The sequence below is a fragment of the Lepidochelys olivacea genome (genome assembly GCF_965140295.1).
Source record: "Lepidochelys olivacea isolate rLepOli2 genome assembly, chromosome: 3".
NCBI classification, from domain to species: Eukaryota; Metazoa; Chordata; order Testudines; family Cheloniidae; genus Lepidochelys; species Lepidochelys olivacea.
The window spans coordinates 98,693,133-98,718,650 of NC_140413.1; the positions used below are offsets into that span (position 1 = coordinate 98,693,133).

At 39.9% G+C, this 25,518-nt stretch overlaps 1 protein-coding gene and 1 pseudogene across 12 annotated transcripts in view; both read right to left on the bottom strand.

Moving 5' to 3' along the window:
* The window catches only part of PTPRK (protein tyrosine phosphatase receptor type K), a 581,803-nt gene that overhangs the window by 296,727 nt on the left and 259,558 nt on the right, over nucleotides 1-25,518 (bottom strand). For all 11 annotated transcript variants that reach the window (XM_084622841.1, XM_084622840.1, XM_084622838.1 and 8 more), the window contains exons 4-5: nucleotides 5,130-5,211; nucleotides 3,260-3,375 (exon numbers count right to left, since the gene is read on the bottom strand). In XM_084622841.1, coding sequence (XP_084478967.1) covers nucleotides 3,260-3,375; nucleotides 5,130-5,211 — 198 coding nt within the window. The remainder of the gene's footprint in view (nucleotides 1-3,259; nucleotides 3,376-5,129; nucleotides 5,212-25,518) is intronic.
* Nucleotides 9,978-10,161, bottom strand: LOC311517739 (large ribosomal subunit protein eL39 pseudogene; annotated as a pseudogene). Its single transcript has one exon. The product of its transcript is annotated as a large ribosomal subunit protein eL39 pseudogene (transcript).

Here is a 25,518-nt window from a genome sequence, read left to right on the forward strand (position 1 = left end):
ACAGTGAAGAAAGTATTTTGACAGGTAAAATTAATGATTAGCATGGCCGTGCTGGGGAAACAGAGCAAAGATTTGAATGATGAGAAAGGAAGATATGGGGCGGTGAGGAAATGGTGACAGAACTAGTGGAGTTTAAAGTAAAATACGAGTAGAGTTCTGCATTTGAAAAATTGAGGTGACTTCTATCAAACAGCCATTTTTATAGCAAGGTCGCAAAGCACTTTATAAACATTAACAAAGAAAGTTATTTGAAGGGCAAAAGACCCTTCTAGTCCCAAGATGTCAGCCAACAAATGAAAGGATATTCTTAGCATTTTATAAGATAAGAAAGTATCCACTTCTGTGATCTACCCAGTAAAATCTATGAACTGGGTGAAGAGAGAACAAATGTTTTCAAAGCAGTTTTGGCTGCTAACTGGCTTTCTTGCAGGGAAAAGAAAAGTTATAAGGGATAATCAGTCAAAGTTATCTTACTTGGAGGACAGAGTGGTATGGAAAAATTCCAGTTGGCTCTCACTGTCAGGCCTTGTTGAGCAATTATCTGTGCTGAAAGTGGCGCTTTACATTGTTTCTTTATACTCTCATTGTTATAACCTTATCTGTCATAAAATAATCAAGGTTAATTTAATTTAACTTTGCCAAATTGGGCACATAAAACACACAATGCTCAGAAATTGAACTGCTCTTTCTCAATAAGTACATTTTATATTTGTTCAATTTAAATAATGGTTTGTACTTAGCAGAAAGACTTGCAAAACAAATAATTCCTGGTGATATGATATCTATTTACTACACTGACTTACTAATGTGAAATGCAATGCAATCACTTTTGGTTCTGTATTCATTTTTCACACTGTAGCACATTGCGATTATCTGTTCTTGGAATATTTTCTGTGTCCTATTTATCTAGAAGTCAGTCTCTCTCACGTTCTACCCAAAAGAAAAATTTCCTCCGTCTTTATTTTGGACTTCAGGTGTATCTCCTGGCTATATATACACCCAAAGATGGTCATCTCCTTTCTCAACTGGGTTAGAAGTCAGACCCTGATTGGGAAAAATTGATTATGTTTCATTTTGGCAGTGTCTGACTTACTATGAAGTATACAGCTTTACATTTGGTACTTTCTAGATTTTAAAACTGTATTTTTGAAATTCAGATTTTTTAAATATCAAAACGTTCTGCTTGAAGGAGCAATTTTCAATTTTTCAAAATAATTAAGGATTGTGCACACTGCAAACTCGCTGTTACCAGGCACAATGTATACACACACTGAAATAATGGGGTAAGTTTTGATTAGTTCTTCAACTTTCATCTACATCAAGCAATGAGAAACCATTCTTGAAAAGGCTGTCTATGCCCGTAATCTTTCCTAACAACTTGCTTTTTCTAAACTGAGTAAAAAATTCTCATAGCTTTGTGAGGGGCAAACAATATTCTGATTTTAGACATTGTTTACTTTAGAACATATACTTGTATATTTATACAAATCTTTCTCCTATCATGCAAAGGCATGGCAATTTCATAGTGTCAGGTTAAAAATTCCCTCTTTTTAACACACACATCCCAAGGGATTAATTGCAATTTCTCTCTATCATAGGATCATCCATCATAGTTATGACAGCTCTCTGTTAAGCCTGTACTAAATATAGCACTTTTGTTTACTAGATACTAAACTTCTTCTTTCAAACCATAGGTATTCATTGCTTACATGTTTTGATAAAGAAACATTTACATATAGACAGAATACATTAACAAGTTACCTTACATAGTAACCATTTGTCTAGTACGACTTTTTATGTTTTCTAATCCAAGTTTTAAAAATTTGGAGTTATTAGCATAGAATAATAGAAACACAGAGCTGGAGAGGACCTCAAGTGATCACCTAGTCTATCCCCCCGCACTGAGGCAGGACCAAGTATACCTAGATCATCACTGACAGGTGTTCGTCCAATCTGCTCTTAAAAACCTCCAATAACAGGGATTCTGTCACCTCCCCTGGTAAACTATTTCAGTGCTTAACTATCCTTATAGTTACGAAGTCTTTCCTCACATCTAATTTAAATAATCCTTGCTGCAGATTAAGCCGATTACTTCTTGTCGTACCATCAGTGGACACAGAGAACAACAGATCACCATCCTCTTTATAAACAGCCCTCAACATATTTGAAGAATGTTATCAGGTTCCATCTATCCCCATTGATCTTCGTTTCTCAAGATTAAACATGCCCATTTTTAAACCTTTCCTCATAGGTCAGGGTTTCCAAACTTTTTATAATTTTTGTTGCTCTCCTCTGGACTCTCTCAAATTTGGCCATATCTTTCTTCAAATGTGGCACCCAGAATCATGCACAATACTCCAGCTGGGGCCTCACCTGTGCCAAGTAGAGTGGAACAATTATCTCCTATGTTTGACATACAATACTCCTGTTAATTCACACCAGAATAATTGCTTTTTTCTCAGATGCATTATATTGTTGGCTCATTCAATTTCTGATCCACTGTAACCCCCACGTCCTTTTCAGCAGTACTACCACCTAGCCAGTTTGATATTTTCCTTCCTAAGTTAAGTACTTTGCACTTGTCTTTATTGAATTTTGTCTTGCTGATTTCAGACCAATTTTCCAATCTACCAAACTAATTTTGAATTATAATCCTGTCTCTGAAGTGCCTTCAACTCCTCCCATCTTGGGGTCACCTGCAAATTTTATACGCCATTATCCAAGTCATTAATATTGACTGGTGTTGGACGCAGGGCAGAGGCCAGAGAGATCACACTAGATCCATCCTCCCAGTGTGATAGTGACCCACTGATAGCTACAATGAGTATGGTCTTTCAACTAGTAGTTTCCTCTATACCACATTTCCCTAGTTTGCTTATGAGAATGTCCTGTGGGACTGCATCAAAAGTTTTACTAAAAATCAAGATCATCTACTGCTTCCCTGCTCTCCAGTAGGGAAGTAATCCTGTCAAAGAAGGAAATTAGCTTGGTTTGGCAAAATTTGTTCTTGAGAGATCCATACTGGCTATTACTTATCACCCTGTTATCCTCTAAGTGCTTACAAATTGATTGTTTGATAATTTGTTCCTGTATCTTTCCAGTTTAGGTCTTCTGTGTAATCAAATTATTCACAAATTTGATTTACAGGAAAGATTCTACATGCCCAAGATTTAAAAAGAAAAAACACTGAATTAAAATATTTCATATTCAACAATAAGTTTGTTCTTTATTCAAACAGACTTGGATGAGTTAGCCTTACCTGCAGCCATAACTTGTTATTCACTGCATCCCGCCCTGTAGCAATGCATTGAAATGTAGCATTCTGTCCTGCATTGACCTCTACATCCCCCAGCCTCAAGAAATGTGGAGATTTATCTGTGGAGGTGAAAAAATAAAATTACAAATAGTGCTCACTAATAAAAAAAAAATACATTACTTTCTCCCAAAAAATACATATTATGACAACCTTTGGCTACAACTAATCTCATATGAAAGAAAGTGATTTTTGTTTCATTTTAATTCAAGAAAAAGCATTTTTGCTCTTTCCTCCTCTCCCCCAGTGATTCTACTACTGTATGTTGCACATGAGTCATAATAAAATAATTTACAAACTAAAGCAAAGGAGAATAAATGCAAAAATGTGAGAAAGACATCACAAAAATTCTTCCATTGTATTTCCATTGTATTCCACCTGACATACTGTAATCCCTCACAACAAGTAAAACAATTTTGGGGGGAAGTGAGATTTAATTTGTTGTATTCATGATACTGTATTAAGAGTTAATGCAATGTAATTTTGAGCTCTTTCCTCCCTCAGAAGACAAATGTTTTCTGTGCCATTAAATATGGTAACATTCCAATGGCTGATAGAACACAGTTTATACATCTGCACAGACTCAATGAAAGATCTGTGGCAAAACCACCTAACTGAATTATTGAGCTGAAGAAAACTGATGGTCACAATTGAAAGATGCACGTTATAGCTCTCGCACACTTTTTTACCTACATAACCAGTTAAACTGAAGTCTCATTCATGCTTTCTTTAAAAAAAAGCAATTTGAAAAGAGAATGGGATAAGCATCACTAAGCAGACATGGTTTATTTGAATACTGTATCATGTTGATAATCTGCTGTCAAGACTATATTTGACTACCTTTTTCTTTTACCACTTGTTTACCCAGCAGAGCTCTTTTTGAAGCATCTGTTTTTAGGCGAGTCCCTGTAGCTGGCCTTGCTGAAATATAAAAAGGCAAGAGACTCAATAACTCCTTAGGCTGAGTAGGGCTGTAAGCCCTGAGAGTGCAATGCTCTTAGCCTTAGTCGTTTTTAGGTGGGGAAAGAGCATAAAGGGAATTTGAGTTTGCAATCACATCTTTATTATTTGGCATCTCTTAGTGAGCACTGGCTTCAGAAACTTGTGTATCTGTGGAGAAAGTAGTTAAGCTATCAGCCACAGGGATACGCTACAACAAAATAGCACTTTTGAAGGGGACATGTTGGTTGGGCAGGTAAAGTAGAATGGGACAGAATTAACAAGAAAAGTAGCTACAAATCAGAGAACTGCATAGACATGATTTTTTCCCATGTGTATTGGTCCAATGTTTGCTGAGCTATTGCGCCACTGGCCTAGGATTTATTCCAGGATTAGGAGAGCAAGAGTGAAACCTACATTTAAATGCATACAGTCTGTCCCTATTCATAATGGCCTACAATAATTGGAAACCAGAAGATACATAGTTCTCACTCAGGTTTCATACCTTTATTAAGTTGTCTAACAGCCCTCAGACTTAAATACGCTAACCAATTTAAAATTAGCACAAATCAGTATATATACTTTTAATGGAAGAAATTTCAATTTTACTGTCCACATCTATCACTCAAAAAGGCAACCACTGAAGAGTTACACTTTTATTTTCATGCAATGCTTTATTTCTGCTAGACAAAAAGATTTTTACCTAGTGAAATCACTACTGTGCCACCCCAATATTCATTCCTGTAAGCTGTAATAGAAATTCTACAGAAGGAACAAAGAACAGCAATGATCAAGCAATGAAAACTCAGCAGTCTGAGCCAACATTGAGCACATCCTGAAAAGACAGAGAAAAATGCTGCCCTTAATCACGACTTACCACAAGGGTAACTCAGAACCTGGATGTCATCAATGGCAATGTAGCCATTTCTCCCATCTGAGACTTCAGCTTCAAATATTACCTGACAAAAAGAAAGGAAAAAAAAGGTTTACAACACTCATTTCTACAGAATCCACAGTGGAGAGTGCAGGAGATATATGGCACATTGCTTTTTCATTTAAGCTGAACTTTCCACAAGGTTTGATGATTGAATGGAATATTTATTACTTAATGTACTATAGTTCCATGCCATTTGTATATTTGACTTCTTCTAGACTTGCTACTTATGGATACAACACAGAAACATGTTTCTTAACTTGTAATTAATGTTAGTCTGTTTCCATTGGACTAAAGTTTATTTTCAGCACTATACATAGGATTAAACTCTGAAAATACCATTTTAGGTGGGCCAGACATCTCCTTACACACAAGTAAGGAAACTTAATTAATAGGAATTTAAATTCCAGTTGGAGTCATACTCCCCACATATTCCTGAACTCCCCCTGCAGTACAATTCCACAAAAGAAAATTGTTCTCGTGATGTTGCAAGTAGCATTTCCACAGTGGCTTTGACAGGAGTAGGTGCAGTTTGATATTATCATTGTCAGTTCATTCTTCACTCCTGCTACAAAACAGGGAAAGTGTGATGTGCGGGAGCAATAAAGGCACTTCTTCACTACTTCACATCTGCTCCTACTTCCTGTTCCACCCTCCACCAACAGGAGCAGCAAAGAATTTCTGGGCTGCTCCTATACATAGAGATTTTGCCAGAGCCTTGCACAACCAGACTGTGAAACTGACCAGAGTGTAATTAGTGTATCTACTGCTGCCTTGCCATGGAAAGGCATGTATTTGGCAAATGACACAAAGCGGGGGCGGGGGTGCAAACACTTTGGAAGACAGAGATAAAATTCAAAAGGATCGTGATAAAATGGAGAACTGGGCTATGCACAACAAAACGAAATTCAGTGAAGACAAATGTAAGGTGCTACATTTAGGGAAGAAAAAACAAATGCACAAATACAGAATAGGGGGTAACTGGCTTGGCAGCACCACTGCTGAGAAGGATGTGGGAGTTGTGGTGGATCACAAACTCAACCCGAGTCAACAATATGGTGATGCTGCTGCAAAAAAAGCAAATGCAATTTTAGGCATTAACAGAGGCATAACATGCAAGTCACAGGGGATGACAGTATCGCTCTATTCAGCGCTGGTTAGGCCTCTGCTGAAATACGTGTCCAATTTTGGTCATCAACGTATGGAAAGGATGTAGAGAAACTGGAAAGGATCCAGAGGCAAGTGACAAAGATTATCAAAGGGATGGAATGCAGGCCATATGAGCAAAGGCTGAAGAAACTGGGTATGTTTATTTTCGAAAAGAGACGATTAAGGGGGGAGGTGGGGACATGATAATAATCTTCAAATACCTGACAGGCTGCCATAAAAGAGATGGAAAAAATTTGTTCTCTCTTGCCACAGAGGGAGGACAAGAGGCAATGGGTTCAAATTACAGCACAGCAGATTTAGGACATTGTTCCTGAGATTTAATTTAACAGTAAGAACAGTAGGAGAAAGGAACAGACTGCCTAGGGAGGAAATAAAAACTCCTTCACTGGAGGTTTTCAGAAGGGGGCTGGATGGAGCCATCTGTCTTTGATGGTTTAGACACAACAAATCCTGCATCTTGGCAGGGGATTAGACTAGATGCCCCTTGTGGTCCCTTCTAACCCTATGTTCTATGATACCCCGAGTTATAGGTTATGTGGTAAAAAAGCCCTGTAAACCCTGCACTGCAACCAATTACATGCCTGGTGTAGGAGAGTATGGTTGACCTCCCCTGTGCTAAAGTTTAATAAATGTACTGGCCTGCTGTTTAATTCTATGCATGTATCTGTCCTCATTTCACTGCTGTGACTGCATCAGTACACAAATCTCTCTTTTTAGTACTGACATAATAAAGATGCTTAAAACAATCCCACCAATATGACTTTATACATGTATTAAAGTGTGAGAATGCTGTCATCTTACAGAGGGTTATTGCAGGCAAGCTACGTCAATGAGACAGGATTTGAATTCAGTTTTGATTGTGGTACAGGGGGTGGTGGCCATTCTTTTTTCCTATGGCAGCAAGTTCCACAGCCTTGGTCCCATTTCCCTGGAAGATCTGTCTCTTGTGGACAGGAGAGAGTCATTAATTAGTGTGATATGCTGACCTTCAACAGAAAGTGTTATGGCCTTCCTAACAGGAAAGGTCCATTAATACCTGATGGAGTACTGTGGGACATTAAAGAAGACAAAAGATGTTTGTTCTGCTCTCCCCTCAACCCACCCCCACGTAGACGAGTCATGCAAGTGGATTCTTCCCATCTGCTGAGCTTGCAGCACAAGGCAGGAGAGGTATAAAACCCCCTAACAAGATGGAACCAATTATCTCTATACTGCTTGGACTCGGGGGGGGGGGGGAATTTTTCTAGGCATAAGCAAGAGAACCCCAGCTACTTAGCCTGAGTTAGCTCCAAAAGATATAGAGAGCTTCCTTACTAAAGAGGCTTGTATTTCCTTTTGAAACTTTAAGATTGTAACTCATTTATGTACTTAGGTTTACCTGCTTTAACCTTGTAAATATCTCATTTCCTTTTCCTATTTAATAAATTTTCATATAGTTTATTATAGGATTAGCTACAAGCCCTGTCTTTGGACTGAAATCTAAGGTGCAACGACATCAAGTAAGTGACTGGTCCTGTGGGACTGGAAATAAGCCGGCCAACGGGAGCTGCGGGGCCAGTGGGCCAGTGCCTGCAGGCGGAGGCAGTGTGCAGAGCCACCTGGCCATGCCTCTGCATAGGAGCTGAAGGAGATGTCGCCACTTCTGGAAGCCCCCCGAAGTAAGCATCGCCCAGAGCTCTCACCCCTCCCACACCCAAATTCCTGCTGCTGTTGCTGTGGGGGGGGGGGGCACGCGTGGTGGCCCAAGACTGCTCCAGCAGCAGTCGGCGCGGCTGACATGGGGGCTGCCCGAGCTGCTCAGGCAGCTCCCAGGCCAGCTGCACTGGACACTGCAGAAGTTATGGAGGTCCCGGAAATTCACAGAATCCATGACTCCATGACAGACTCGCAGCCTTATAGATAGTGCTTTGATATTTGATTGGTGCAATCTAAATAGAGAACTCACAACCAATTTAGGGATTGTGCCCTGCTTCGTAATGGTCTGCCCTGAAGTTGGTAGTAACACTATTGAGTAACTGTAGGCAGTGTTACAAAACCCACCTCAAAAAAGGAAAGGTGGAAGAGACAAAAAGTGCATGGGAAAGATTAAAATGAAGAGAGGAAGAAAACTCATAGGGGAAAACAAGAAAAGGCTACAGAACAAAAGGTAGCGGAGCAAGACAAATGCAGAAATTGAGAGGGCTGGGGAGGATAAGGTGAAAGGAAGACCAAAACATTGAATTTACTTACAGAGGAGGAGGAGGAATTTTTATTCAAATCTCAAAATATGAAGGCTACATTTCACACATACAAATAATTAAATCTCTGCCACATGCTACTATATGCTATTTATTTGCACCCAGCAGAGGATAGGGGTGTCCCTAGCCTCTGACTGCCAGAAACTGGGAGTGGACAACAGAAGATGGATCACTCAGTGATTGGCTGTTCTGTTCAGTCCCTCTGAAGCACCTGGCATTGGCCACTGTCAGGAGACAGGATACTGGACTAGATGGACCATTGGTCTGACCCAGTATAGCCGTTCTTATGATACAGGGATGTAAAATATTCATATTTCTAGGACTTTATATGGTAAAAGTGCAGCAAAGTTTCTCAACTCCAGGGTTCTTTTAGCACTTTCATTTCATAACATTATAAGTGCCTGATTTTAACACTGGAAAGGGAAGAGAGAAATTATTCATGTTCGAGAAAAAGATTAAGTTGGAAGTTCAAAATGCCGAAAAGCAATCTGTGATAGCTTGTGTGCCCCCGCCCTCCATCCTTTAAAAATAGTCAAGTCTGAGAGCTCCCTGTATCCAAGTTCTGTATCAGAACTTTGAAACGTCTGAGGTTAATATGACCATGAAGTCCAATATAAAACATCAAGGAGTCTGGTGGCACCTTAAAGACTAACCGATTTATTTGGGCATAAGCTTATTGTTGTTTTTGTGGATACAGACTTACACGGCTACCCTGATACTTGACAAGATAAAACATTTTATTCATGCTCTTTTAGGTGATAATACTGGTAGAATCCTACCATTTAGGAATGGATAAGTCCTACTATATAACTGTGTCCACCGCCATGCAAAGACAGAACAGGACTGTCACTGAGATAAAGAATATTACTTTTGTAACAGAAAACTCTTATCACCTTTGCAACCCGAAAACTTAACAATATTGGCTGTGCAACCTTTATTCTGAGCCCTTGTACATATGCATTATGACACAATCTTTTTTTTTATTACGATTACATAGTATATTTTTCACAGAACTGTCTCATTCAGTGCCCAGGATAGGCTGTGATCTGTGGATGAATCAGAGTTGCGTAATGAATGAGGCCATTGTGTGTAGGACCCTTGCTTCATTTGTTACAGAAGTTGGAAGGTGTGTAGTGAAGGAGGAAGGGAATTGCACGAGAGGAGAAAGTACAGTCCCCCAGTTATGACAATTGAATGCTGCACTGAATAATTGGATTCTATCCCTGCCTCTGCCACAGAATTCCATGTGATTTTTTTTTTGTTTTGTTTTTAGGGGTGCGGGGGAGGTGGGGGGCAAAACAACAAGATTCAACACTCCAAAATGAGTCAGTGGTAGTTTTTGTAGCAATGCGTATTTCAGGTCTTGGGGCTGGAAAGACACGTGTCATTAGAGTTCCCATTAGAGCAGCTCTTTACAAGCCCAGCTTGGTCCTTCGCCAACGTCTCCTTTTGGAGTTGTACCTGATTTTATTGCCAGTTTTCATGCATATCCACCGTGGGATGGGCCGGTTCTGTTTTTGCTTCTTGACAAGGAATCACTTGATCTTGAATGTCTTGTGGAACGACATGGTGCGGAGTGACGAGCCAGTCACCACAATTCCATGTGATGCGAGGTAAGGCACTTAAACCAAACCGTTCACAGGTGGCCCCTAATTGCGTTCCTCATTAACTAGATGCCTGACTTGAGCCTCAGAGGGTAAGCACTCATAGCTGCAACTGAAGTCACTGGGAGATCTACTTGGAACGTAGGAATGAAGTGCTGTACAATGCTAAGTACTCTGAAAACTCAGATCCTAGGAGTCTCAAACCAGTGGTCCAAAATTAGTGGACACTTTTGATCTTAATCTCCCTGTGTCTCAGTTCCCCATCTATAAATAGGAAAAACACCACCTCCAATCTCACACGGGTGTTAGGAAAATAAAATCATTAATCTTTATGAAGCAATCAGGTGCCACAATGATGAGTGTCAGAAAAGCCCACAAAGAAGTTAATAATTCTGTCTTTAGAGCAGGGCTTGAATAGTGTTCAATGATAAGGCCTGGGGCCACACATCAAACAATGAGGAGAAAATAAAATATTGAATCGTGGCTCATTAAGAGATGCTCCATCCATTCTGTGCCCTCTGGAAAAGAGAGTATAGCCATGCCTGACTTTTTATTGCTTGACTTTGTCATCTTAACATTCTTTTAATATAGCTTTGCATATGTATTATAAGCAAGCTGTGTGCATACATAGGCATCCGTATGCACAATGAGCTAATGACTGCATACACCAGGGCTGGAGTGTGAATACTCCTCTGTTTCTACTTTACTGTAATGTAAAAGACTAAGTTTTAAAACAAACATGTTCTTGGCATAGATGCAGTTTCCAATCCAGGTTCCTTTCTTGTATCTTCAGAGCATGGTTCAAAGAGTCAGACATGGCGTAAGACAGAAAGTTATTCACTGGTTTAAAAAAAAAAGTATTCTGCAATGAGACACATAGGCCCCATGCTGGCAACAAAAGGGTTAATGACAACATGTGGCCCCAAACTGGCCCCACCCCACTAGACTTGCAGTAAGGGCCAGGCACGGGGAAAGGAGTTAAAAGGAGGCGATCTAGCCCAGGTCAGGACTGCCTAGGAGGGAGAGCTGAGTGCGGCTTCTCCTCACATAAAATCTGGGTGCAGCTCAGAGACTGAGGTAGCTTGCCAACTGGATGGGCCCCTGCAGATGATGAGACCCTGAGGAATCAACTGATGCACGGACTGTTTGAAGACAAGCCCTGAATAGAAGGGTGGGATCTTACTGAAGTTTCATCAGACAACCCTGTTTTGGGTTGTAGTTTTCGATTCCTGATCTATTTTGGCCCACAGCACCCAGGAAGGAGTAGGCCTGAAGTGCGCCTTAGCCGGAGAGCCAGAGTACCGCTACCTCAGACCTCACGAGTAGCAGCGGCCTACTGGCAGAAACCTGCAGTTCATGCCCTGCTGGGCCACAAAGGGGTGTCACAGAGTCAAGGTGGACACACATTCAATATCGTTTTAGAGACCTTCCTCGCCTGTTTGGCTGATGTGATATACCTACATGGAAATCTCCCATAATCACGGATAAAATGCCACCAGATAATCTCATTTAGATAACAAGGATACATACCTTAATTACAAAAAAGTGGGTGAAAAAGCATGGGGGGAGAGGGAGGATCTTTCCCTGTCATTTTCATTACTGTGATGCTCATCACTAAGTCTGAAATTTGTATATTTCCTGTCCAGTTAATTCTTCCCTCTCCCCATTACATTTTACCAAAGCCCATACTGGCTCAACAATACTTCTCCAACAGCTTTTCCTCTTTCAATAATGAATTCATTTAAAAGATACAGGATTCATTTGATATCCCATGATGTAGTTATCACTAACAGTAAAACAATTCTGAAAAGCACCTTATCGGTTCTCCTGAGAGCTTTCCCATCGGCAAAATTAAACAACCTCCAATGAACGGTGGTCCCTTGAAATGTGTGTCAGCAAGTTATGCTAAACAATCTGTTCCACCTTGTATTTAGCTGTTATGCTCTAAGTACTTTTCCCAGACCTGAAGAGCTCTGAGTAAACTTGAAAGCTTGTCTCTCTCACCAACAGAAGTTGGTCCAATAAAAGGTATTATCTCACCCACCTTGTCTCTCTAATACAATGGGACTGACACAGCTACAACAACACTAACAGCATATACAAGCTGGGGAAAACTGAAACACAACTTAAGCTGGCCCTCCTGACTCGCCCCTAGACTTTAACTCAGCCCATTTAGAATGTGCTAAAGTCTGAACCGTCTTGTCTACATTAGAATTTCTAGGACACATTAATTAGAACACATTAGCGAATACCTTTAAACCCTACTCAAGAGAAATCTCCAGGGTAACCATAACACAGTCTAAGCCCAACCTAAACTTCTTCCTAGTGTAGATGCAAGGTAACACCCTGTAGCTCAATTTAGCTGGCTGAGTTGTAGTGTAGGATCTTGCCTAGATTAAACCACAATTGTCAAAATCAAGCTAACTGTGTTATTCTGCAGTCCTAGACTAGTGACAGCTATTTTCTGTATTAAAAAAAAAGTGTCCCATTTTAGAAGTCTGATATCTTCTTACCCTGCAGGACTGTAAATTGGAACTTACTATTAAACCATGAAAAGAGGAAATACCAAGCTATCCGAGACTAGCACTTTAATATGAACCCTTACCTCTGACATCATAGTATCATCCCCATGGGAAAAAATCACATACAACATACACATCACATCATTCCCCTGTATAGGAATGTTTACTATTCATGTACAGCTAAGCTCAGAATTAAGACTTTACGTGTGTCATAGTGTGATGGCGAGTAATATGGTGTGTTCATTGTGTTACAGCAAATGTTTGAGGTGATGGAACTTAGTGTACAGGAGAAAAAGTGGGGAATATAATGTGCAGGGTTAAGGTATATTAAAGGAGGATTCCCCTTAAGGAACAATAACTGGGTTTGTTTGTTCGTTTTGTTTTTCCTTTATGAAAATATCATATATACACATCTATATGTATGTAGTATATAGTAACACACACACACACAGAACACTTGGTTACAGCAACAAGTTTTCCTTTCACTGACCTTATTTTCCCCCTTAGGCTCTGCTTTGCATCATTAACAAGAGCTAAAAAGAAATTTCTGAGAGCAGATTCCATGACTGGCAAAGATCTAATTGGCCTTACCACTTCAACAGAGCATTCAACATGAGAAACTTTTCTGTCAAGCTACACACACCCAAAAATGGATTCTTGCTAGCTTAATTGCCAAAACCTTGAACTCATCCACAGGTCAATTCCAATGCTTGGTGCTGAGAACTGAGTTAAAAGACTGTATACAGAAGGGATTATAGTCATGACAGATGACAATATAAAAGCCATCCAGTGCTTCAGCTTGGGAATGGAATTAACTTTGCTTTTCATGCTGTTTTCTCCCCAGTCTATTACCTGAAATCCTGAAGGTGTCTATTCTGATCTAATATTTGCAGCTCCAGCACCATTTTTACACTTTTGGCTAAATAAACTAAATGAAGGGGAAATTCTAGTTAAAGCTGGAATTTAGAGAAAAGGTTGGGGATGGGTGCAGGGGAGAGACTTTTGTCTCTAAAGTAACTTTATCCTGGAAACTTTGTGACCAGTTTGTATGAATCTGAATAGGTTAATGATTTTTAAAATATTTAAAGTTTAAAGTTAAAGTAAACCCAGTAAATCCATGAAATTTGTTTGGTTGGAAGATGGGGTCTGTTTGTTCTTTTATTCTACATTTGTAAAAGAACACTTGATCAGCTCCAGATGTACTGGAAACAAAATTGGTTAAAGTTAGAATATACATAGAAACAGGTTTGTTCTCTAGAAAAACAAACATCCCATAGCTAAAAGGCCATAAATGGCAAGATAAACAGTACTTACAAGAATACGAATGCTAGAGACTCCGAACACATCAACATTTTTAATATAATTAAATCTGATGTTTCAGCAGTTTAAAGATTTCAAGTATTAGGATTTTAATTAATAATCTACAACTAAAAGTAAATGTAAACACTTGAAAAATTAAGAGAAATACGTCCAGTAAGAAGTGCAATGAAAACAGCTTGAAATGAGAGAGGTGGGGAGGGATGTCTAAACAAATTTTGTCCTAATATGTAAAAAAAAATGTGTTGACAGAATAAAATGCATCTCCCTTGTGACAGTTCCAGATAATTTTGCTGAGCTAATTTAGAAACAATGAAAATATAATTACTTCCATTTGAATGCTTAACTAATGCTGTGAGGCAGGGTTTTCTGCTGACAGGGCCCTAGAGGATTTTCAGTACAGTAAATCAACCACTTGGGTGAAAACTTTGGAATCTAGCCCCTTTACAATCTGCTAGTTAAGAAACACCCTCCTTTCTGTCGGTTTTCACGACTCACTTCTTCAGAGATTTAAAAACTGAAGAGTTCAAAAGCTACCTGCTTGTTAAGTTAGTAATATTGTTATCAAAGGTTTTTAAGGCCCAGCTTGACAAAGCCATGGCAGGGATGATTTAGCTGGGGTTGGTCCTGCTTTGAGCAGGGGACTGGACTAGATGACCTCCTGAGGTCTCTTCCAACCCTAATACTCTATGATTCTATTCTTAAGCTGGTGAGCAAACATTAATAGATATTTCTATCTTCTCATAATCACTCAAGGGAGACCCAGTGCACACACCTTTAATCTTCTCACCAGGTGTTGAAATCTGACACGGGATCATGAAGCTACTACATTTTTCAGATCCAGTTTAAAAATGCTCCTGTGGGATTCCACACTAGAAATGAACACACACATGCTGCTGCTGCTGGACCTCTAAATAGGGCTTAAAAAGTGACTCTGGCAAGAATCACAGAACAATGAAATTGAAGGGCAGAGGTCTCAGGGTGGCAGCAGAGAGTCCCAGCGATGTTCTCAGTATAATACAATAGTAGTTCCCAAACTACAGTCTGTAGAGAGCTCGCTGGTCACATGAGGCTGGCTGGCTCTCCTCCTCCTCTCAGCCACTGAACTGCATTAGAGAGCTAAAACTAGATTCAGTACATTCCTAATATTATTTTTACATGTGAGCAACTGCTGTAGTAGCCACAGGGGTGTTATACAATTGTGAAGAAGAGGTGGTTCATGAGGTTCTCTCTATTAAGATGCTATGAAAAAATTGAGAAAGTTTGCCGTAGGACAGAGTAAAGGAGCTCCATGTTCTACCACCTATTTCTCTGATCCAGGAAGTCACTCTACCCATCATCGCAAAGGTTGCACTCTTTGAAAAGGTTTGCATGAGGCATCACACCATAAAATGGTCACAGCATCATTTGGGTCTCAAGCCGTTAATCACCATCTGGGAGTTCTTAAGCTTTCACACAGGCCCCAACTGCACTGGCTTACTGACTGAAGGAGAAGTTGGAGAAGAAATAGTGAGTTATAAAGGCTCTGTACCCAAGACCTTGGACATGCCACAGGGTGTCTCTAAGGTTGAGAGAGCCTAAAGGCTGAGATTCCAGAACAATGCACAGCTGAAAACATCTTGATCCTTCTCCAGTAAAAATGTCCACAATTTTATTTAGAGGCTAAGTGAAGGATAGAAGTAATAGCAAGTAACACCCATAAAATAAGAACACTTGACATTTTACTTCTTATTGTGATAGAATGAAAATTTGCAGAAGAGATCCAGACACAGTAATATCTGCCAAACTTCTTAAAGAGGCCAGAGGGAGCTACGCCCTCAGGAGCTTGAGGCTTGGTTCCAGGGTATTTTCTCCACTAACTGAAGAAACTATTTATAATTAAGACCGTTCTGCCTTCACCAATCCTACACACCAGACATTAGATGTTTTTGCTTTTAGCCAAGTTAAAGAAGAATCCCAATTCACGCGAAAAGACCACATCCTCCACCCCTTCAATTCATTTCTACATTTTGCCATCTCTATTTGTAAGTAAAATTCTCAGTTTCTCCAGGAGTTTCACTGAACATATATTCCTTATGCGGGTTTTTAATAGAATTCCAGATGTGTCACTGAGGCTAAGAAATGGGTGCTGAATATAAAACCAGGAAATAAACATGGGGGGAAAGAGGGCCACGGTAGATTGCAAGGTTCACCTTGAATCTTACAATACAAGTACTCAAGTTGTACAAATGAACAACCACCAACCCAAGATTAATGTTATATAACTGAGTCAAAGATAAGCAAATTTAAATAAAAATTACTCTCTTTAGTCCATGCTGGACAAAATAATTAATTGTAAAATTGCTGATTTGCAAATAAAATTTGCAACAGCCATCCAAAGATACAGAACCACCTCCATAACAACAGGAGAGCCTGCTTGCTCTGCAGGTAAGTAAATAACGTGCTTCACAAAGTCCACTTTCTACGCCATTGTCGCAGCTGCTTTCCCCGTCAGACTATTCACTGGAATATCATCCTATTCCTGTTTCAACACAGTTTCTTTGCAGAACATTCAGATGAACTACAACCTGACCTATTCTACCCCTCTTCTGTCTCCACAAATCTGCACATTCACATTTGTGATCCATTTCAGTTTATCAGTCTTCAATGAAATAGAAGTTTACATTGTCTCAACTCCCTCAGAAAGCAGTTAAGGCACAAAACGAGACACAGAGCATTTTGAATGAATGGTGACTCTCCTGAAGGGGCACATTAATCTACAGTGGAGTATAGAACATTGATAACACTAAGCTTAATTAAGAGAAACATCTCCTAACACACAACATTCACTCAGTCAAAGGCCCCGATCTTGGAACGCAACTGAGGAGTGCACAGTAGAACTCAGTGGGAAAGGTGTGTGAGCAGATGGCTTTAAGTTACCTTTGCATTTCCCCAATCCTATCTATTCATCAGGCCTGCTTCATGACATAATTTACAAGCACCCTTTTGGTTGCTCTAAATTATGTCATCTGCTAATGGCACTACAGCATCTACAGATCAGGAAGAGGAAAGACTGAGCCACATTCCCTATGCCAGACTTAGAAATAAAGAGTCACATGTGAGCCATTATGCCACCTCTGCACCACCAGAGAACCCCCATATAGTTAGCTATGCACAAAATGGCCTTAACATAAGGGAGATTCCGGGCCTAAATGTGTTGAAATAGTCAAGCAGAGGGAGTGAATTGTATATTTATATTAATGATCAAAAATTTGTCAGACAATGTGAAATTAACCATTTGTCATCAAAAGTAATAGAAAAAATGTGAAATTCAGAATGTCTGCTAGTTCTTGGCTTACTGCGCATTTGTGGGGAAAAGTCTGGGAGACTGGGATGTAATCAAGCAACGGATCTCGCAAAGGTAGGCATGACAGCAGGAGGCAAGCAAGGTGATGCAGATCACAGTACTGATGGGGGAAGAGGAGACAAGAGGAAGGAAACACAGGATGGGGGTGGGGGGACGGACGACCAGCTCTCCCAAATAAAAGAAAACAGGCCAGCTCTTCTTAGGCAGGGCCAGCTTCCCCTAACTCCTAAACTCCTCTGTGTATGTGTGGTTTTTTTAACCCTTCCCTAACACACACACACACACACACACCCCACCCCATAGTTTAGTCTGCAAAGCAAATTCCTATTGCACCAGCCTGACGGGGGAGATAACAAAATGAAGGAGAGAAATCTTAGGGACCCAACTCTCCCACAATGACAAAGCCACCTTTTAAAAAACAGAATTATTAACATAACTCCAAGAAGCTAAACATTAGGGGGAAATTCTCTGTTTCTCCACAAATTCTCTGAAACATTCAAAGTACCCTATAATTCATTGTTTTGGTGATGCTGGCCATTAAAATGTATGTTTATGAGCTTTGGTGTTGCCCATGACATTTGCCATTCTGCTCCACAAAAGATGGCACCTTCTTCCATAGGAATAAAAGAAACAGTCAACATGACAATTAGAGAACTAATACTAACTCCAGAAAGACAGGAGTAGTTCAGTGCCTGTCATACTACCGCATGTGATTATATCTGATCACTCTCCCCTCCTCTGAGCTACTTCACAACAACAAAATAAATGCACAACATTTTCAGAAGCTAATTGTACAAAATAGCTATTAAGGAACAAGCAATTATCATTCTTCAGCAGCTCAAGTTATATAATTAAAGGCCAAGCAAAGTACCACAGTTACTTTTTAATTTGAGGCATATATTTTTAATGCCACTATAAAGCTCATTTTCTGATGGAAGGGTTATCAAATGGCAGGAAAAGATTGCATAGATGAAATATCAACCTTTCACCTCAAAGATTGCATTTCAAGTCGATGCCAAACAGATAAGCAAGAGGGGTGTTCTCACCTCTAACCTTCCACAGACAAAATGCCACCACAAAACGAACACAATTGATTGGGCTAATTTGCAATCTGCTCTCAAAGGTCAGCCACCTTCCATTACTGTAAACCAAGTTACTAGGGAACACAAATATAAGAAGATATAAAACTATGTTTACAGATTCCTTCTTTGAACTGTAACAATGTACATTTAAAACAAACATTTTATTAAGCACTCAAGTGCTTCTCATGCCTACAGATGGGATATCTTTGTCACAGTTGATGTCATAAGATTCTATATTACTCTCAATACTTTGAGACTAATCATCATTTACACTAGGAACACTATATACTACGACACAATGTAAAGGGGGGCTTTGATGTGGGAGTAAAATATATTTAGATCCATGTCAAATTCTCATTACAATGTAAAGGGGTCTTGGTGTAAACGACAGTTAGTGAAACCAAGAAAACTGCACTCATTGAGATGCAAAATGCCAGCCGTGAGGATATTTTAGAAACTAGAATCGAATACAACTGTCCAGAAAACAATTCCGTTTTGTGAAAAAAATTCAACTTTTGACATTTGTTTTCATTCCAATGCACAATGTAAAATTTGTGAAGAAGAGATTGTGCCACTCCAGAATATCCAATGGCCTGGTAGTTGAGCACTCACCCTGTGGGAGACCCAGGTTCAGTCCACACTCTCCATTGAGATAAGTGTCCTAACCATCAGGCTATTGGATTTCATTGTGCACTGGAATGAAAACAACTGTCAAAACTTCAATTTTTTTTTTTCATGAAATGGAATAGTTGTTTTCAAGCCAGCCCTATTCACTCCTAGCTTATAAAGTATCCTCATCACAGCTGGCTCTGCCTGATTTGGAGCAGCCATTTGAACCTGGGTCTTCCACATCCCAGGTGAGTGGCCTAACCACCAGGCTATTGGTCTTCCCCTCCCCATATCCTGAACCAGAGAAAACATCCTGACACCATTTTTGTCAAATTCAATCGATGCCTGCAAAACATCCTTGCAGCAAAAGGGCATTTTTGGAGAAAAGTGTTATCTAACATTTTCCAACCAGCTTTAGAAGCAAAGCACTTTCTGTGCTTTGATACCCTAGGCCAGTGTTTCTCAACGATCAGTCCGTGGACCAGCACCGGCACCTGAAATCTCCCTGACACAGTTTAGGAAGACAGCAAGTCAGTCCCTGGTATCAAAAAGGTTGAGAAACACTCCCTTAGGAATGTAGAGTCTGCCAATTTTCAAAGGGTGCAAACCCTACCCCTTTGCAGAAGATTGTCCTCCTTAGCAGGAATAGAAGAATGAAAATGAAAAGAAAAAAAAAAAAGGGAAGAGGAGAAAAAAAACAAAGAATGTCCAAACTGAACAGAGAATTTAAAATAATTCTTGTTTTTCTTGATATTGCATTTTGTGTCCAGTTATGAGTGTTATATAAATAGAAATTATTAATACAGCATTGTAATGACAGCTCATCTCAAAATAGTCTCTCATAATAAACTAAACCCACAAAACCTCAAGCTTGTACTGTAAACAAAGATCACCAAATACCACAGAATAAGTAAACTCATTTTATGTACACAGTCATGCACACAATATGTATTTATAATTCTTTCAGAGCATCTTTAAAAGTATGTTCCAAAGTTTCTCTCTATGCATGAGAAGCTATCGTCTATTCAGGTAATTGTTTCTTCTGTTGTCCTTCAATTCTTCATGAGTGTTCAGAGAAAAAAAAAATCACAAGATCCACCGTGTATCCAAAGTTCAACCAGACATACATGTCTTTCAAAAGCTTAGAGGGGACATTTGTACTCCTCTGGGCATGTCCATACTAAGAAAAAAGGTGGTTTCTTATCACATATTAGCTAAAGCATGGTAAAAAAAACCCACCGTTTTTCTTAATGAAAACACGGCCTTTATGGCATTTCTCAAGAGGTTCTCGTATTTACAAGTACAACCATTAATAAATTATGTTTCAATAATCTGTGTTTTCTAACTCATTCATTCAAAAGGTTTGCCCCCAATAAATTAAAATCCTGCCTCTTTCCACTTTGCAGTAAAACAGGACTTTTCCATTGCTGCTATATTTGTGAAGTCTTTAAACCAATCTGAAATGGCAGGCAAGGAGTCTGTATACACATTTCAGTTATTCTATGTTTAGTAAAAAGGGATGATGCAAATGGATTTGCACTTATATTGTTTTATACATACACCCACACACTCACTCTAAATTTGTGGAACAGCCATCAACCATGTGCAGCAAGCAGCGTTTGGGGTCATCGTGAACACTAATTATACTTAAGTGATGAATGTTGATGAATTGTAAAATATTGGATGGCATTTAGTGGCACTGTGTTAACAAATGCAGAAGAGATCTTTTGCCACTTGGCAGCAGAGGCATCTGGAGGAGATATCTGGAGTGTTTAATGCTCTTCTGTGATGAGCTGTCATAATAAACTTTCTGATGACAAGCATCTGCCCTCGGTGGCTTTATTTTTTCAAAACTTCTTCAGTTGATCTACATGGTAAAACATCAGACTCTTCCCTTCTTTCGCCCTCTTTGTTGTTGTTATCTTTTGTCCACCCAACTCCTCCCATCAACCTTCCTCTCTGATTTCGACTCCTGGCTCTCTCTCCACCCACCTCCTCACAATCTCCCCCACTCATCCTCACTGACTTCAACTTCCATGTTGATGGCCCAGACTACCCCTTATCTGCACACTTCCTCAGGCTAACAGCTTCATTTGACCTGGACCCCTGGTTCAACACTCCCATTTACCAAAAGGGCTGTTCACTTGACTTAGTCTTCACCAAGCAGTGCTGTCTCTAATCTCTCTATTGCTGAGTTCCCCCTCTCTGACCCACCAGCCTCCCTACCACCTTACACACTGTTGTGTCAGCCTTTCCATGAATTCCAGTCCATCAGCATTAATGACTTCTCGTCTGCTTTTAGTCCTCTCCTGCATGCCCTCTTTTCCTTCTTCCATTAATATGGTTGTTAACTCTAACCATGCTTGTCTTGTTTGTACAGCATCTATTACATTGGTCCATGCCTAAGACCCCTAGGCATTGTGGTAAAACTACTACTGTAAAGCAGGGCTATACCATTTATTTTATCACTGATAAGGGTATAGCAGACTAAACTTCCCCTGTACATCATGTGTTTATAGGAAAAAATTCTGTACATTGCTGTTGAATTGGACATTTCTAAAACAAAGTTAATATACATGAAAAAGCGTAACATTCTTTGGCAAATGTAGGCTAATGCCAATAAAGCCAGGAACAGAGCTCAGGAGCAAGGTATACCTCCCTTTTTAATTTGAAATGTATATTGCTAGAGGTCACACCATTAGGTAAAATCAAATAGGAACCAATCTCATTTATTGCTTAAGTGCCAGCTGCATGCTCGGCACTGCAGAAGGAAGTCTCTCACATTAGGTGCTTAGAGCATGCAAGACCAACAAAAATGAAATATGCAGACTTTGAGGCCTAGAGGAACACAGTACTGCAAACCCCCAAATGTTAAAAAAATCATGAGTCACAAGCAGGTCTCCAAAAATCGTGAGATTGTATTTTTTAAAGCCCCTTATTTAAGTCAATTTTGGATCATTTGTTTATCATCAGGTGTTTGAGCCTGTAAGGTGCACATAGGTCACAGTTTCCAGCTTTTCTCTACACTCATGAGGGCAAGTTTCAGAGTAGCAGCCGTGTTAGTCTGTATTCGCAAAAAGAAAAGGAGTACTTGTGGCACCTTAGAGGCTAAAATTTATTTGAGCATAAGCTTTCGTGAGCTACAGCTCACTTCATCGGATGCGTTCAGTGGAAAATACAGTGGGGAGATTTATATACACAGAGAACATGAAACAATGGGTGTTACCATACACACTGTAAGGAGAGTGATCAATCTCTCTGGTCACTCGATTTCAGACCTAACGGTCGCAATATTAGAATAAAAAGACTTCAAAAACAGACTCCAAGGAGAGACTGCTGAATTGGAATTAATTTGCAAACTGGATACAAATAACTTAGGCTTGAATAGAGACTGGGAGTGGATGGGTCATTACACAAAGTAAAACTATTTCCCCATGTTTATTCCCTACCAACACCCCCCACTGTTCCTCAGACATTCTTGTCAACTGCTGGAAATGGCCCACCTTGATTATCACTACAAAAGGTTCCCCCCCCCACCCTCCAGCTGGTAATAGCTCACCTTAAGTGATCACTCTCCTTACAGTGTGTGTATGGTAACACCCATTGTTTCATGTTCTCTATGTATATAAATCTCCCCACTGTATTTTCCACTGAATGCATCCGATGAAGGAGCTGTAGCTCACGAAAGCTTATGCTCAAATAAATTTGTTAGTCTCTAAGGTGCCACAAGTACTCCTTTTCTTTTCATGAGGGCAAGGAACTTACTCGTTTTTTTTAAAATGAAAGCTGAGATTCTCATGTATTCACGGCAAAGAGTCCTGTGGCACCTTATAGACTAACAGACGTTTTGAAACATAAGCTTTCGTGGGTGAATACCCACTTCGTCAGATGCATGTATTCATATCATTCTAGAACCTAGGGTTTTAAGAAAAACACCCCAAGTATTGCAAGACTCGTGATAAAGTCATAGGAGTTGGCAACATCTGCAGCTTGTTCTTGGGTTTGGCTTTTAAATTGGGAGGGTGATAAATCTTTTTCCTCATGAAAAAGTGGGTTTTCAGCAGAAAATGGAGAGAAACAGGGTGGGTTCCTGGGACAGATTTAGATCGCTACATGGAAGAAATCCCAAAGACAAGGATGAGAGAAGGAAACAAAGGGGGGCAGTGGTGCTGGGAAACAAAAGGAGATAGTGAAGCTAGTATCACTGCCAGAGCAAAGACAGCAAGGTCAGATGCAGTGAGCACTAACCCTGTCATGGCCCTTCAATTACCACCTCCAGTATCAAATGTGTGCAATCATAGGAGTCTCCAAGAAGGCAGAAAATAAAAACAGATAGAAAGACTCATAGATGTACAGACTTTAATGCCAGAAGGCATGATCTGCATATTGCAGGGCACAGAATCTCACCCACTTCTGGAATCATAGGACTGTATTTTAAGCCCATTGTTTCTTGTCCTGTCCTCAGAGGTTAAGGAGAACAATTTTTCTATCTCCTCTTTGCAACAACCTTTTATGTACTTGAAAACTGTTATGTTCCCTCTCAGGCTTCTCTTTTCCAGACTAAACAAATCCAATTTTTTCAATCTTCCCTCATAGGTCATGTTTTCTAGACCTTTAACCATTTTTGTTGCTCTTCTCGGACTTCCTCCAATTTGTCCACATCCTTCCTGAAATATGGCACCCAGAATTGGACACAATACTCCAGCTGAGGCATAATCAGTGTGAAGTAGAGTGGAAGAATTACTTCTCATGTCTTGCTTACAACACTCCTGCTAATACATCCCAGAATGATGTCTGCTTTTTTACAACAGTGTTACGCTGTTGACTCATATTTAGCCTGTGATCCACTATGACCTCCAGAACTCTTTCTGCAGTACTCCTTCCTAGGCACTCATTTCCCATTTTGTGTGTGCAACTGATTGTTCCTCCCTAAGTGGAGTACTTTGCATTTGTGCTTATTGAATTTCATCCTAGTTACTTCAGACCATTTCTCCAGTTTGTCAAGATCATTTTGAATTTTAATCCTGTCCTCCAAAGCTCTTGCAACCTCCACAAACTTTATACAAGTACTCTCTATCCCATTATCTAATCATTGATGAAGATATTGAACAGAACCACACCTAGAACTGATCTCTGAGGAACCCCACACGATATGCCCTTCCAACTGGACTGTGAATCACTGATAACTACTCTCTGGGAACCGTTTTCCAACCAGTTATGCACCCACCTAGCTCCATCTAGGTTGTATTTCCCTAGTTTGTCTATGATAAGGTCCTGCGAGACAAGTATCAAAAGCCTTACTGAAGTCAAGCTATACCATGTCTACTGCTTCCCCCCATCCACAAGGCTTGTTACCCTGTCAAAGAAAACTATCAGGTTGGTTTGACAGATTTCTTCTTGACAAATCCATGCTGACTGTTACTTATCACCTTATCATCATCTTCTAGTCGTTTGCAAATTGATTGCTTAATTATTTGCTCCATTATTTTTCTGGGTACTAAAGTGAAGCTCACTGGTCTATAATTCCCTGAGTTGTCCTTATTCCAGTTTTTAAAGATTAGCACTATATTTGCCCTTTTCCAGTCCTCTGGAATCTCCCTCTTCTCCCATGACTTCCCATAACCTCCAGTTGAGTTACTGAAGTCCTCAGAGCTTGATTTAAAAATTTCACATTACAGAAAATCCACAATTTATCTAGTTCACACCAGCAAGTGACCCATACCTGATGCTGCAGAAGAAAGTGACACCCCCACCGCCCACCAAGGGATCTCTGCCAATCTGATCTGTGGGAAAATTCCTTTCCAACCCCAAATATGGTGATCAGTTAGACCCTAAGCATGTGACCTAGATACCTGAGAAAGATTCTCTGTAGTAATTCAGAGCCCTCCATATCTAGTGTCCCATCTCTGGCAGCGGGAGCTACTTGCTAACAGCAGTCACAGATGGGCTGTATGACATTGCAGACAACCTCATCTTTAGACATTGCACAGGTTGTATTGTGCTTCCTGAGCACACATTAGTGTAGTCTCAACTCAAGACACTTCAGAAAACACTAGACTCATATTACAGTAATGTGAATTGTTCAAGTTTTTCAGATTTCCCCTTAGTTATATATTATGTATGATTAGTGTTTCAGTTTGAAGCTGGGAGAGAAGTAATTTGTTTTTGTTTCTTCACTAAAGCTTTCCCAATTAATGCCTCTTTCCTTAGACTTCAAATTTTTGTTTCTGCTCCCCTTTCAACTGTGAATAGCATCCACTTTTTCTGTCCACACTATCAATAGCTGGATACAAGGGGGGAAATTCTGCCTTCACTTGAAGTCAATGGGGTGTGGGGCAAACTTTGGCCAGCAACACTATTTAGTCTGCTCCAGATTTAACTTCAGAACCAAGATCTCTCTGTATTTGCTTCTATTACTTCAATTACTATCTGCTACAATCCCGCT